The 16,581-nt window shown below is 42.2% G+C and overlaps 1 protein-coding gene across 5 annotated transcripts in view; it reads left to right on the forward strand.

The window, feature by feature from the left end:
* The window catches only part of CDC42BPA (CDC42 binding protein kinase alpha), a 459,430-nt gene that overhangs the window by 325,249 nt on the left and 117,600 nt on the right, over nt 1-16,581 (forward strand). For all 5 annotated transcript variants that reach the window (XM_082251633.1, XM_082251634.1, XM_082251637.1 and 2 more), the window contains exons 14-15: nt 940-1,050; nt 7,379-7,623. In XM_082251633.1, the coding sequence (XP_082107759.1) occupies nt 940-1,050; nt 7,379-7,623 (356 nt within the window). The remainder of the gene's footprint in view (nt 1-939; nt 1,051-7,378; nt 7,624-16,581) is intronic.

Below are 16,581 nucleotides of genomic sequence, written 5' to 3' on the forward strand. Positions count from 1 at the left end.
CGCTTATGCAGTGGCCGATAACACTCCTTAGATGCCTGACAGCTCATGTAAGAACAAAAGATCTCTCATGGTGTAGTATGTACAAAACTGTTTATTAAAGGTAATAAAGCATAGCAGCTTACATTGTTGCAGAGTGGAAGTGGCACATCATATTTCCTGCTCGGCTCACAAACGTGGGTTGGTTTCCTACCAACAAAATGGCCACCGCGTCCCCCGTTCAGGCATGCGTTATTTGCCGTCAGCTCCTCCTCCTCCGATGGTTGATGACGCAGGCGCAAACAGGGGACACGGCGGTCATTTTGTTGGTAGGAAACCAACCCACATTTGTGGCTGACGGTTGATGAAGCAGGCGGGAACGGGGGACGCGGCGGCCATTTTGTTGGTAAATGGAAGAGTTGGTGTACCTAAGCAGATTGTATTTGCAGGCAGGCCACCTTTGTCCATGTGTGATGCTGAGCCTCAATAATTCAAAGAAGTCAAACACATGAAATTGGTGGGTAAAGCTGGGGAGAAAAGTGGTAGATAATGTTGGACATCCTCCAGCCAGCAAATGAGGCAGGCTCTGTCTTAGTTTCAGCTTATAATGCACGTTATGAGAAGCTCGCAGTATGCAGTAAAATCAGAGTAAGCAATTTCAGTACGGGAGGCAAGCCTGTACAACTGTGCAAGACTGAAGGGAAGGAGGAAAGGTTAGTTGTAACAATATATAGAGAAAGCTGGTGCTCCTATGAAATCGCTAAAATCAAATGCTCTTTATTAAAGTTTGTGTAGTACAGTCATGTAAAAATCCAACGCGTTTCAGCCATCAGGTCTTAATCATTCGTTTTAACATGTCCTTTTATTTTACTGGTCTTCTATTTTTCATGGACTGGCTGTTGTCATCTTCCTATTTCTTATCTGGGCCCCTTAAAAGACCTGAACTTATGTTCTCTCTTCCAGATCGAGGCCCAGGCTGAAGCTGCAGCAGCTGAAGCCTCCAAGGACAGAAAGTTGCGCGAAAGGAGCGAGCAATATGCCAAACAACTGGAGAATGAGCTGGAAGGTCTCAAAGTAAGTCCGGAGTAATACTTTTGCCTAAATCCCTTATCCTGAGCTCTACTTTGAAATGAACCTGTACTGTTAACAACAAATATTTTATGCTGTAGCGCTTCCCCTGCAGCAGCAGCTGGAAAAGTCGAGTCCTCTGTTCTTACCTTGACCTTGGCAAAAACTTTCACACCAGTGACACCTCGGGTGTACACATCAATGGCTAGAGATTAGTCAATTTTGTTAATGCTTTGTTTCCTTACCACAAGGTCTTAAGTCGTATTTCAGGGTGACCCCAAGGTATTATGTCAAGTAATGTTCCAACAGATTATAACAGTAAGAATTTCTTTGCAGAATGTGTTCTAATAAGGCTTCACATGATATGGCTAGAGATCTTCTTTAACCTCAAACCAAACCAGGATAAACTGTAGCTCTCCTCACTAAATGAACAGCAAAAGGCAACAATAGTCTGGTACCTATACAGATCAGGGCTATGTTGCCTATGTACACTTGAGGTAAGGGAACTAAGCCTAGGTCTTCTTGAAACCGAGAACTATGAATATGCCTAAAACCGTGCTCTAGGGCAGGTGACTTATGTACAGTCTTTAAATTTAGTCTTCTGCCAGCTATGTTGGGGCCTTAAAGACATTGGTGTGCTTGTTGGAGGGGGAACGGAGTTATCCATGCAAATACTGAGTCAGTTATAGAACAGTGGGCTCTTCAGAGCACTTACAAAGGAGGGGCGAGACCAGGGTTAATGCTCAGAGATATGATGGTTATTTATGAAGGTACATATATGTTGTGGCCAACAGGACTAGCAGTGTTATTAGTAAACAGATGAGAGATGTCTAGCTGACCTGGACAAAAAAGAGAAAGGCGGCACCTCCAGCAAATAAGGAAAACAAAAAATGTATTGAAAAATCATAGGTCCAACACCCGACATACAGGACAACACACTACTCAGCAGGAGTAGTGTGTTGTCCTGTATGTTGGGTATTGGACCTATGATTTTTGAATACATTTTTCGTTTTCCTCATCGCTGGAGGTGCCGCCTTTCTCTTTTTTGCCACATGGATTCTCCAGGTCACGGACCTCAGCAAGCACCCAGCCTTTAGGATTACAACAGCCTTCCCTGGGATCCCTATTTGCAGATAGCCTTTGGAGCAGTGTACATTCCTTCTCTAGCTGACTGGGACGCCTGACCATCACACCTGTATAAGCTTGTTGGGAAATCTCATTCAAAAATTATGTGCATTAATATAGAGTCGCTTCCCTTCTTTATGGCTATAATGGCCTCCATTCTTCTGGGAAGGCTTTCCACAAGAGTTTGGAGTATGTCTGGGAGAATGTGTGCCAATTCAACCACAAGAGCATTGGTGAGGTCAAGTACTGATGCTGGATAAGAAAGAACTGACTTACATTCCAATTCATCCCATACCTCATACGGTTGAGGTCAGTTCTCTGTGCAGGACATTTGAAGTGAAACTGAAGTTTAGGAAACCGATATCAAACCAAATCGTGGTTGAGGCCACACAATGACAGAGTATTCATTTCATGAATCCTGTAAATGTCTTTCCTTTTCAAAGCAGTTATGCGATCACCTCTTTATCTCAGTTTACCATAGATTCAAGATCAATGTTCTTTAGTCCTACCTCCCAAAAATATTTGTGTGTAGGAAGTTCAAGCAGTTTGGTTCTGATGGAAGACCTATGTTATGATATCCTGTCTCTAAAATTCTGAGTGGTGTCCCCAGCAAGTTGCTTTATATTAGTGGGACCATTATGTGTTCCTATCATGTTGTGTAAATATATCGATGGTTAATTTGTTTGAAATTAACAGGGGTTCCAGATATGTTTTTCCCATTATTATTGTAGTTCACCCTTGACCCTGTCTGAGGCTGTTTGACCGCCCCTTCCTGTAGGTGTGGCCAACTGTAGTCTGCATATACACTCACCGGCAACTTTATTAGGTACACTTATTCAATTGCTTGGTAACACAAATTGCTAATCATCCAATCACATGGCAGCAACACAATGCATTTAGGCATCTATACATGGTGAAGACAACTTGCTGAAGTTCAAACTGAGCATCAGAATGGGGAAGAAAGGGGATTTAAGTGACTTTGAACGTGGCATGGTTGTTGGTGCCAGATGGGCTGGTCTGAGTATTTCAAAAACTGCTGATCATCTGGGATTTTCACGAACAACCATCTCTAGGGTTTACAGAGAATGGCCTGAAAAAGAAAAAATATCCAGTGAGTTGTAGTTGTGTGGACGAAAATGCCTTGTTGATGTCAGAGGAAAATGAGCAGACTGGTTGGAGATGATAGAAAGGCAAAAATAATGCAAATAACCACTCGTTACAAACAAGGTATGCAGAATACCATCTCTGAATGCACAACACTTCGAACCTTGAAGCAGATGGACTACAGCAGCAGAAGAGCACACTGGGGTGCCACTCCTGTCAGCTAAGTACAGGAAACTGAAGCTAAAATTCGCACCAACTCACCAAAATTGAACAATAGAAGATTGAAAAAATGTTGCCTGGTCTGAGGAGTCTCAATTTTAGCTGCAACATTTAGATGGTAGAGTAAGAATTTGGCATAAACAACATGAAAACATGGACCCATCCTGTCTTGTATCAACGGTTCAGACTGGTGGTGGTGTAATGGTGTGGGGGATATTTTCTTGGCACACTTTAGGCCCCTTAGTACCAATTGAGCATCATTTAAACACCACGGCCTACCTGAGTATTGTTGCTGAACATGTCCATCCCTTTCTGACTACAGTGTACCCGTCTTCTGATGGCTCCTTCCAGCAGGATAATGCACCATGTCACAAAGCTCAAATTATCTCACTACTGGTTTCTTGAACATGACAATGAGATCACTGTACCCCCATGGCCTTCACAGGCACCAGATCTCAATCTAATAGAGCACCTTTGGGATGTGGTGGAATGGGAGATTCGCATCATGGATGTGCAGCCGACAAATCTGCAGCAACTGTGTGGTGCTATCATGTCCATATGAACATAAATCTCTGAAGAATGTTTTCAACACCTTGTTATATCTATGGAAGGATTAAAGCAGCCCTGAAGGCAAAAGGGGGTCCAAGCTGCTACTATCAAGGTGTACCTAATAAAGTGGCCAGTGAGTGTATATGGCAGTGGTTGTGCTGGTTGGTCTAGCTCTGAAGAAGAGGGTGCGTCCCCAAAAGCATCAGCTTGCTTGTGCAGCATTACAATGTGTTTGGCCATGATATTCCCACACTGGACTGAGATTTAGTGTCATACATTTTATTTTTGGGAGTATCTTTTTTTTTTTTTTTTTTACTCAGTATATCTTTGGTCATGCACTAGGCCTGTGTACCCACTTGTGTGCTCTTTTACAGTAACACCCTCCCCCCCCCAAATACCTACCTGAGTCCTGTATTGATCCAGCGCTGTGCCAGAGCCTGTCTGCAGCAGTACTACTCCCTCCCTCTCTCTCTCTCTCTCTCTCTCTCTCTCTCTCTCTCCTCACATGCACAGAGGCAGCAGAGGGAGCCATTGGCTCCCCCTGCTGTCCTTTAAATCCTGTGAAGAGGGAGCAGGGCCGAGCTGCACTGTGGGTATGTCTATGGACACACAGAGCCCAGCTCGAGAGTGAGCCTGCATGTTTCCCCTATAGCAAATGCTATGCAGAATGGGAGAAGCCAAGATCACTGGCGGGGAACCCGAAAAGCTGAGGTTCGGGGCCACTTTGTGCAATACTATTGCATAGTGCAGGTGAGCATAACATGTTATTTTAATTAAAAAAAAAAAATGTTTTTCTCCATAACGCTTTAACACAATCTGATGAAAGGAGTGGAAATTGCCCTTTCCTTGTCAGTCTCAGAAAGGTATAGACAGACTGTCATTTTATTTGTTCAACATGTACAAATCTCAGATTATAGGATTTCATCTAAAGGCTTGTATCAGCATATTCTGGAATTTCTCAATATTGGTGTAAGCTAAACGTAATGTATGCCAGTGGCGCCTGATGCAAGAAAAGATTTGTTGAGAAATTCCATGAAACTGAGACATACAAATTGTATCTTCTATTTCTTCTTACCACCACCCGTGTGTGTATGTATGTATATAATATATATATATATATATATATATATATATATATATATATATCTCCTGTAAGTCAGCACAAATGCAGGTTCATAGGGTGACTGTTTTGGGTATCCCCACCTATCTGTGTGCTTGAGGGTAGGTGCGCCTGAAACAGTCACCCTATGTGCTTAAAAAGTACCAAAATACTTCCTACTTAGTGCTAAAACTAAATAAAATAAAATAGGATAAGCTGCACACAAAACTGAACTCCACTAGATTACAAAAAATGGTGTGCTATCCCTTTAAGATTAAACAACGCATTTAAGTAAATAAATGCAACAGATATAAAGGTTCATACAATATATCAAGCAGAAATAGATATATAATTGCAAAAGTAAAAAAGTGCAACATAGATATGTTTTGTGCCAAAAGATCCTGCAAGTGTCATACAGCTAAACTGCTCTTCCCCACACCACCAGGTGCACACTTTGCTTACCAGACTCCCAGGCTGGGCTCACACCAGGGCAAATTGGTTTCAGGTTTCCCTGCATCAAATTCACATGACAGTAGAGTGTGCCCAGGTCTCAATGGAGCCAGTTCACACATCCCCGGGGCAGCCACGGAGCAGATTGCACGGGGGTCCTGTTCATCTTTTGGCTGTGTTTCAGGTTCAAATTCACGCAAAAATTTGTTCCTGAAATGGAGGACAGGGACACACTGGACCCCTGCTCTGAGCCGCATCCAATTTAAATGTGAACCCAGCGTCAGACCTCTAAGTCATAGGAGGTCAAAAGCTCTCTACAATGCATAAGCATCCAGGCCTGTTTTGGTAATAGTACAGGTGTTGCAGAGTTAAAGCTCTCTGCACATAGTGTTTGACAGCCAATGGCTCCTGATGCTTCTCAGCCTCCTGTGAGATGAGGGGGATAGAAGAGTAGCGCTGCTGCAGATGGGCAGAGTGATGGATCGAGATCAAGCTCAGGTAAGTATTTCAGGGGATCTGATGGAAGCTGACATGAAAAGGTTTTTTTTTATTTTTACCTTAATGCAGAGAATACACTGAGGTGAAAAAAAACTTTTACAACCACTTAAAATCCAATAAATGAAAGGTGTGGGTTGTTGCCCAGGACAGTTAGGCAGGGGAGGAAAGAGCTAGATAATGCTGGATGTCCTCCAAACAAGAAATGAGAACTTGGCTCTATCTGACTTGCTGCAGCTTTTAATGTACATCGTGAGACACTCAGTGTGAAGTGAAATCAGAGTAAGCCATTTCGGTACAGGAGAGGAGTCTGTACAACTGTGCAAGACTGGAGAGAAGGTTGGAGTTTAACTTTAAACATATTTCAGTGCTGGAATACAAAGATTTAATGGAGAGAAGACTATAGAGTCTGACCAGATCTTCTAGGAATGGTGCATGAATACACAAATGATGTCAGGCTGACTGTTATTATGCTGAGTTCACGGATGGCTCATGCTAAGACACAGCGTGGGATAGTTTGTGAAAATAATTCATAGAATTGTAAGCGCATCTGTCATCGATCAGCCCCTCAGCAGAGAGTCTGGTTTTGGCAGAGGCGTCTGCTGTCACTTTCCCTGATACGGATCTATAGGTCGCTGTAGAATATCCCAATACAGTGAAGCAGACTACTCCAGATGGTGGAAAGAGGCATATATGCAGTATAGCATATAGTATGTATAATATATAGTATGCAAGGGGGTTTTAGCCTTTCCTTACTCTATCCAAAAGGTGGTGGCTGAATTTGTTTTCTTTTTTAAGGCTTTTTCCCCTATATTTCCACCTGGTAGATACTGCCAGTATCATACTTTTCTCGAGTGACATCTTTTACTTACTGTATCTATGGAGGAGTATCGTGGTCACCCTAGGATAGGAACTGTTAGGGCTACAAATCAGCCCCCCAACCCCACACACACACATATTTTTAGAACATAGAAGAGAGTTTATAGTCTGCAAAGATGAACTGGGTGGTGCTAACAACACTGCTTGGGATTTCAGTGCTTCACAGTGCACAGATTTAGAGCTCACTAGATTTTTGGCAGGATCAACAAGTTTTTTTCTGTGCTTGCAGAATTTTTAAAGAGACAAAACGCAGGAAAATGTGCATGCATGGCAGTAATATAGCCCATTCTACCCAAGGAACCTCTGCAGCAAACCACAATCGATTTTTCCGCCAGACTTTACAGTGCCAGAAGCTGGTCCAAAACTTTACATGCAAAAATGTCAGTCTGTTTATTTTTTTGTTCCTTTCTCCAGAAACAGACAGGCCGCACTCCAGGATTTGGAAACTCAGAACAGCAGCAAGAAATCAACAAGCTGAGGACAGACCTGGAGAAGAAGAGTATGTTCTACGAGGAGGAGCTGTCCAAGCGCGAAGCTCTGCATGTTGCCGAGGTCAAGAGCCTGAAGAAGGAGCTGCGGGAAGCTGAGAGCCAACAGCTGACCCTGAAGAAGGAGACCATGATCCTAAAGGACAAGCTAGACAAAATACGGAGGGAAAGGTATAAGGGATAGATTTTTTTTTTTTTTTGTGTGATAGTTATAGTAGTCTCTAAGCTGCTGACCGCATTCTTTTAAAAAATGGTCTCTTGCAGATGTTAAAAATTAAAGAAAAAAAAAAACCTCCCCTTTTGCAATTCACACTTCCATTTTTTGGCACTGTCCCTCACAGTAATCTTTTTTTTTTTTTTTTTTTAATACTTTTTATTTAGAATGACTTTTATTAAGAATGTCACACATTCATAAGCCTTAATATATAATAAATCAAGACCAGAAATATAAATATACATTACCATCCAAGTACCCAACAATCTAAGGCCCCTTTCACACATACAGACCGTTGACGAATGAAAAACGGACATCAATGCATTCCTATGGAAAAACGGATGACAACGGATGATCATCCGTTTACATCGGTTTTCATCCGCTTCCTTCAATATCCGTTTTTTTGAACGGATGAAAGCCCTATTTTTCTTCCATTTAAAAAGCGGATCGGACGAAAAACAGATGTAAACGGATAAACGGTCAGTTTTTAATCAATTTTTGCATTGATAGTGGGTGTAAAAAAAACAAATGAAAAACTGATGTAAAATGGATGAAAAACGGATGAATACTTCATCCATTTTGATGTGACTGAACTGATGAAATGAACGGTCCATATGTGTGAAAGGGGCCTAATTGTCAAGTACAGCAGCATGCACATTTACGATATACCCATATGTACCTGGCATGCCTGCTCGGCTCATGGCCCGTGAGAAAATAAACAATAAGTGACCATTACATTTCTACTTAATAACTTTGTGTATGTTGTTTGCAGGGATAATACAAAAAGCCCTGCATCATTTTCTCTTCCCCTCCCCTTAAAAAAAAAAAAAAGATGAGAAAAGTTTGCCTTTCATAGTGTTATCGACCACCATATTAAATGATGATATTTCGGACACGGTATCAGGGAAAGAATGCCCTATATTTTACTATTGAGGTGAAATAAATCCACCCGCTCAAGGTTTTACGAAAACAAGCTTCCTGTCTTTCCACCGATGCCCCTCCATATGCATGATCTCGTTCACTGCTCTAATCTAGTGCTGCACCGGACTTCCAATGTACCGGTATACATTCCCTCACCACATTAAGGGGTGCCTTACCACCTCTTGCGAAATCTACCCCTCGAGAGGGGGCTGGGATGTAAGAAACATGCTGCTAGGACCAGAGATATCTTTAATCAAAACACTCTCCTTTTGATAATAGGGGTGAATTCTGGGAAATGTTCCCCCACAATAATCTTTGTGCATTATATGTCCTCGGTTTTCTGGGTTAAATGAGTCCTAGCGCCATTCAATTTGGAAGACTTAGGAAATATTGAGTGCATGGCTTAAATGAGAAGTACAGCCAAAGCTCCTTTGGCTATACTTCTCCTATGGATTAAAGAAGTGCTGAATCCCGCTGTTGGCTGAAGTGACAGAGCCGGTCCAGGCTGGGGAAAGATCATGACCATATGGTTGGGATTCATTACCCTGTAATGATGCAGAACTTGTTGGTAACATCAAATAAAAAAGAAAGTAAAGAAGATCAATACAGCCAGGGTCAGGGGCTGACTGGCAACTTTCAGCCCAGGGGCAAGTAAAAACCAGAAGAGAATAATTAGTCCTTCCAGTTCCTATATTGAGACTACAGAATGATTAACCTTTATATTTCTAAGGGGTGGAGAGTAGGTGGGTCTGAGTAATTTGCCAAAGAAAACTGGGCAGGGCTTACACCATTCAGTCCACAAAAATGCTACGTGCTGCCCGCTAACAACAGGGCTAGTAGCTGAGTGCATTTCTGGCAGACTTCTGTACTTTCATGGCATTTAAATGGAGGAAATATGGGAAAATGTCCATGTGTTGTGTATTGCAGAGATGTACTGTGTGTCCCCCCCCCCCCCCCCAGATACACTTAATTGACATTCACTTATTAGGTTCAAACATGCCTTGTTAGCTTGCATTTAATTGGTAGCATATAAGAAAGAGGGAGGGAGAGAAATCGCCCCACTGGTGTCCTTACGCTATAGTTCCGGGTTTCCCAATTGTCAGTGTGGCTTTTCTTGGGCCCCCTAAGTGTTAAAGTGGTACTAAAGTGTATAATGTTTTTGTTTAAAATAAAAAGGAGGTTATAATTACGTACTCTGTGCGACAATATTACATGGAAGGGTCCCATACCTTCTATTCTGACAGTCCCACACCAGCACTGTCCTCTCCCTATCTTCCGGGTGCCTCCTTAGCAAGCCAGGTGCTAAGGAGGCACCCGTGCGTGCCCACACTTTCAAACTGGGATGTGTGCAGTCATAAACACACTCCGCATCAGTAAGCTGCCTTCTTCGCTCCTTCTTCACAGGAGTTAAACTGACGGTAGCAGAAGCCTATGGCTCTGCTGCCTTTGGTTTTTCCTGTGCAATGTCAAAGCCGGAAGTAAGGGGAGCGGTGCTGGAGCAAAGACAGCGATGGAGCAGTGACAGGAGCAAGGTAAGTGTTTAGGGATATGGGTGGGTAGGAGAGGCAGTGGCGCATTTTTTAACTTAAAGCAGAGAATGCATTTAAGCAATATTAAACCCCAAAGCAGTGTTAATTTTGGCAGCAAATTTCAATTTAGTTTTAGTCTTAGTCTTAGGACTAAAATGGCATTTTAGTTTTAGTCCCATTTTAGTCTTCTGCAAGTGTTTTTTAGTTTTAGTCGTATTTAGTCGACAAAAACTCCAGTACATTTTAGTCGACTAAAACGTCTTACATTTTAGTCGACTAAAACGTCCTACATTTTAGTCGACTAAAACTCATTTTAGTCATCTAAATGGTCATGGTCAGGTCAGAGAGGAGGCCTGTAATTCTGCTGCCTGCAGTCAGTGCAGTGAGTGCACACAGTGCTGCTCAGAGTGCTGGATGGGGGTCTCAGGTTTAAGGGTGGTCTCTGGTCTGACTCTGAACTCAAGTTGTTGAACCGGATGGGCCGGGCGGGCCTCAGCGGCCTATATGCACGCACACAGTCCTGGATAGATGGCGGAATCGGATGCCAGTGGTGACTGGTGAGTGGTCTGAGGGGACTCAGGGAGGCAGTAATAGCTGGCCTGGCTGTTAACTCACAGTGGGTGCTCTGCTCTGGATGTGGTTGTGGCCGGGTGCCATGTGATGAGTCGGGCCTGGCGCATCTGGCTGTAGTGCTGCAGTGCTCTGGTGAGGTCTGGTGAGGTCAGGTGACTGGTCTCGAGTCGACTCTCTTGTAGTAGTCCACTCCTCACGTCGGACGTCACGGGGCACGCCACGCTAGACGCCACACAGGCGGAGCTCCGTGAAAACCGGAAGTTTGGGTAAACGTCCCTGCCTCACATTCTCGTTTAGTTTTCGTTCGTTAATGAAAATGGATTTGATTTTCGTCATAGTTGTCGTCATTTGACGAAAATGTGCTATACTTTGCGTCTCGTTTTTGTCATTTGAAAAATGCCGGTGACGAAAGCGGTGACGAAAACGTTTTCGTTGATGAAATTAACACTGCTGTAAGCTCCATTGGCTGTAATGTCATTACACATATTACCTGAATATATTACCAACATTAAATATTAGGGAAAAATATAAGAAAAGCCTTTTTCTTAATTGTTTAGTTTTCAGCAGCTTAGTAGATGCTCCTTACTTATGCGTATGCGGTGGTGCAATACATGTTTAAACTTTAATGTGCTATTATTACATGCTCTGGATGGAATTGTGTTGCCGATATAGAAATGGCCAGCAGAGGAGTGTTAATTTTGATGTCAATTTTTTATTTAGTTTTAGTTATAGTCTTATGACTAAAATGCCATTTTAGTTTTAGTCGTATTTTAGTCTTAAGACTAAAATGCCATTTTAGTTTTAGTCGTATTTTAGTCATCTGAATTTTTTTAGTTTTAGTCGTATTTTAGTTGACTAAAATTGTGTTAATTTAGTCGACGAAATTAACACTGCACAAAAGCAAACATTTATTATATTGCAGCTTATAACTCTTAGGCTGCATTCACATGTCAGCGTTTGGATCACGGGCAGAACCGCCGCGGTTCCGCCCACGATCAGGAGATTATTGCAAATCGCGGGACGCCTAGCGTTGCCCGTTGATTTGCAATAGCCCCCCAAACGCCGAGCGATGTTGCCGCGATTTCCGCCTGCCGAATCGCGGCAACATCGCGCAAACAAAATCGCGGGACTCAATACGCTCCAAAGAAGCTCTTGTACTTCTTTGGAGCGTATTGCGTCCCGCGATTTTGTTTGCGCGATGTTGCCGCAATTCGGCAGGCGGAAATCGCGGCAACATCGCTCGGCGTTTGGGGGGCTATTGCAAATCAACGGGCAACGCTAGGCGTCCCGCGATTTGCAATAAATCTCCGGATCGCGGGCGGAACCGCGGCGGTTCTGCCCGCGATCCATATGCTCACATGTGAACGGAGCCTTAGACTTCATGTACATTACAGTTTTTTCCCAAAGCGCCTAAACTCCACTCCATAAAAGCCTGTGTGTCCATGTACACATAGGCTTTTAGGATCGTATTGGAGCTTCTGCAGTTAGGAGGGGGTAAAAACTAGGATAGGAATGTACATGAAGCCGTAAATGTGTTGGCTGCATCTTTTTTTTTGTTTTTTTTTTTAGACTTTTTTTTTTTTTCTTCTACAGCCCCGATTCCAAAAAAGTTGAGTCTCTGTGTAAGATCTACATAAAAACAGAATACAATGATTTGCAGTTCTCCTAAACCCGTATTTTATTCACAATAGAAAACTAAAAACATATCAAATGTTTAAACTGTGAAAATATACTATTTTAGGGGAAAAAAATAAGGTCATTTTAAAATTGATAGCAGCAACAAGTTTAAAAAAAGTTGGGACAGGGCCACCTTTACCACAATGTAGCATCCTTTCTTCTTTTCACGACACTCTGCTGTGAATGTTTGGCAATTGAGACCAGTTGCTGGAGTTTTGGGAGATGAATGTTGTCCCATTCTTGCCTGATATATATATATATACAGTGGGTACGGAAAGTATTCAGACCCCCTTAAATTTTTCACTCTTTGTTATATTGCAGCCATTTGCTAAAATCATTTAAGTTCATTCTTCTTCCTCATGAATGTACACATAGCACCCCATACTGACAGAAAAACACAGAATTGTTGACATTGTTGCAGATTTATTAAAAAAGAAAAACTGAAATATCACATGGTCCTAAGTATTCAGACCCTTTGCTCAGTATTTAGTAGAAGCCCCCCTTTGATCTAATACAGCCAGGAGTCTTTTTGGGAAAGATGCAACAAGTCTTTCACACCTGGATTTGGGGATCCTCTGCCATTCCTCCTTGCAGATCCTCTCCAGTTCTGTCAGGTTGGATGGTAAACGTTGGTGGACAGCCATTTTTAGGTCTCTCCAGAGATGCTCAATTGGGTTTAAGTCAGGGCTCTGGCTGGGCCATTCAAGAACAGTCACGGAGTTGTTGTGAAGCCACTCCTTCGTTATTTTAGCTGTGTGCTTAGGGTCATTGTCTTGTTGGAAGGTAAACCTTCGGCCCAGTCTGAGGTCCAGAGCACTCTGGAGAAGGTTTTTGTCCAGGATATCCCTGTACTTGGCTGCATTCATCTTTCCCTCAATTGCAACCAGTCGTCCTGTCCCTGCAGCTGAAAAACACCCCCACAGCATGATGCTGCCACCACCATGCTTCACTGCTGGGACTGTATTGGACAGGTGATGAGCAGTGTCTGGTTTTCTCCACACATACCGCTTAGAATTAAGGCCAAAAAGTTCTATTTTGGTCTCATCAGACCAGAGAATCTTATTTCTCACCATCTTGGAGTCCTTCAGGTGTTTTTTAGCAAACTCCATGCGGGTTTTCCTGTGTCTTACACTGAGGAGAGGCTTCCGTCGGGCCACTCTGCCATAAAGCCCCGACTGGTGGAGGGCTGCAGTGATGGTTGACTTTCTACAACTTTCTCCCATCTCCTGACTGCATCTCTGGAGCTCAGCCACAGTGATCTTTGGGTTCTTCTTTACCTCTCTCACCAAGGCTCTTCTTCCACGGATAGCTCAGTTTGGCCGGACGGCCAGCTGTAGGAAGGGTTCTGGTCGTCCCAAACGTCTTCCATTTGAGGATTATGGAGGCCACTGTGCTCTTAGGAACCTTAAGTGCAGCAGAAATCTTTTTGTAACCTTGGCCAGATCTGTGCCTTGCCACAATTCTGTCTCTGAGCTCTTCAGGCAGTTCCTCATGATTCTCATTTGCTCTGACATGCATTGTGATCTGGAAGGTCTTATATAGACAGGTGTGTGGCTTTCCTAATCAAGTCCAATCAGTATAATCAAACACAGCTGGACTCAAATGAAGGTGTAGAAGCATCTCAAGGATGATCAGAAGAAATGGAAAGCACCTGAGTTAAATATGAGTGTCACAGCAAAGGGTCTGAATACTTAGGACCATGTGATATTTCAGTTTTTCTTTTTTAATAAATCTGCAACAATGTCAACAATTCTGTGTTTTTCTGTCAGTATGGGGTGCTATATGTACATTCATGAGGAAGAAGAATGAACTTAAATGATTTTAGCAAATGGCTGCAATATAACAAAGAGTGAAAAATTTAAGGGGGTCTGAATACTTTCCGTACCCACTGTATATATATATATGCTCAACAGTCCTGGGTCATCTTTGTCAATTTTTTTTTTTTTTTTTAAAGTGCGCCAAATATTTTTAGTTGGTGAAAGGTCTGGACAATCAGGCAGGCAATTCAGGCACTCATGCCCCGTACACACGTGCAGATTATCTGAAGACTTTTGTCTGTAGACTTACCAAAACCATATAATATGGGGTCAAACCTAAACACTTTCAATTTGTATGCAATCCGGCAGGCCCTTGCACTACATAGAAAAGGTAAATCTGAAGACAAAAGTCTTCAGATAATCTGCACGTGTGTACGGGGCATTAGACTCTACTACAAAGCCATGCTGTTGTAATAGATGCAGTATGTGGATTAGCATCATCCTGCTGAAATATGCAAGGCCTTCACTGAAAAAGACAATGTCTAGATGGGAGAATATGTTGCTCTAAAACCTGGATATATTGCATTGATGGTGCCTTTTTAGATGTGCAAGCTGCCCATTCAAAACACTTGAATGCACCCCCATACCATCAGAGATACAGGCGTTTGAAATGAGCTCTGAAAACAAGCTAGAAGGTACCTCTTCTCTTTAGTCCGGAGGATGTGCCACGCCCCCATGGTTGCCAAAAAATGTCAATTTTTGATTCGTCTGACCACAGAATACTTTGCCACGGACTATTTTAAATGAGCTTTGGCCCAGAGAAGATGGTGGCGTTTCTGGATCATTTTCAGCTATGGATTCTTCTTTGCATGATAGAGCTTTACCTTTTATTTTTGGATGTTATGGCAAATGATGTTCACAGACAGTGATTTTTGGAAGTACTTCTGAGATCATGTAGTGATGTCATCAGAATTGTGCCAGTTTTAATGCAGTGCAATCTAAGGGCCCAAAAATCACAGGCACCCAATATTGTGTTTGGTCCTTGTCCCTTGCACAAAGGGATTTCTCCAGATTCTCAGAATCTTTTGATGATACAATGTACTGTAGATGTTAATATATTTAAAGTCTTTGCAGTTTTACGTTGAGGAACATTATTCTGAAATTATTCAACAATTTTTAGACACAGCTTTTCAGATGGGTGAACCTCTGCCCATCTTTAATTCTGAGACAGTTTGATCCTTTTAAGATGCTCTTTTTATACCCAATCATGTCATTGACCTGTTGCCAATTAACGTAAATAGTTCTTCCAGCTGCTCTTCCCTGTTAGTAGCACTTACTTTGTCAGCTTTTGATTGCCCTGCCCCAACTTTTTTGAGATACGTTGCTGCCATTAATTTCTAAAATACTCTGTTTTTCCCTAAAATAGTACATTTTCTCAGTTGAAAAATGTTATATGTTTTCTATTTTGTATTGTAAATACAATTAGGGTTTATGAGATTGCATTGTTTTTATGGAAATTTTACACAGCATCCCAACTTTTTGGAATTAGAGTTATATTTTCATCTGGTGATCTGGTCAGTAAGTCTGTTTTTCAAATGAACAAGCTCTCTTGTAGACGTTTGTTACAGGGATGGAACAAACCATTTACCACTGATAAAGGGGGCTTATAATGATCAGTTTTTATTTATGTAAAATCTTTATGCCAAAAGGAAAAAAAATGAAATGCTGTAACTGCCTATAAAGCTAGAAGCTGCTGTCCATATGTGCCCCCTGTCCTCATTCATCCAGAGTGGTGCACTCTAAAGCAAGGAGGTGTGTTGCTGGCTAGATCACCAGGTGAAAAAAAATAGGGGGAAACAGCCTAATAAAAGAAAACCACTACAGCCACCACATCTAATAATTGGTAAGCAGCAATATATGGCATTTTCGGTTTTAGGTTTAATACCGCTATAAAGGATAGGTTCATTTTTTGGTACATGTTACATCCATATTCGGGATATAACATGTTACAAATCTACAAATAATAAATGCATCATTTTTAAAGGTGAACTTGTCTTTTAAGGTAAAAAAGCCTTTAGAACCACTTTAAGCTGGCAATACCCTATACAGGGCAGTTGGACTACTGTGCTATTGTAGTCTGACAGCCACCACCAGCAGTTGTCAAACTACCTTAACAAAGGCTGTAGCTGATTGGACACAACTGCTATTCGGCTGAAAATTTTTCTAGGCCCCTTTTGAATTTTCTGTCTAAGGATATTGAGGTGTACAAGGCCACCCACTAAGCCATTTTCTGTGGGCAGTTGCTCTATACTAGTTTATCTCACAGATATGCTGCCCATTGCTTCCTGTGCCGAACTTAACTGTAGTATTGCCAACAAAATTAGGATAATTGGTCTACCCTCTCTGGGACTTTGCAGTTTGTTTCTATTGTTTATTAAGACATTTGTATCGACTAATC

Source organism: Pelophylax lessonae (assembly GCF_965119305.1).
Source record: "Pelophylax lessonae genome assembly, chromosome: 3".
In the NCBI taxonomy this organism is placed as follows: Eukaryota; Metazoa; Chordata; class Amphibia; order Anura; family Ranidae; genus Pelophylax; species Pelophylax lessonae.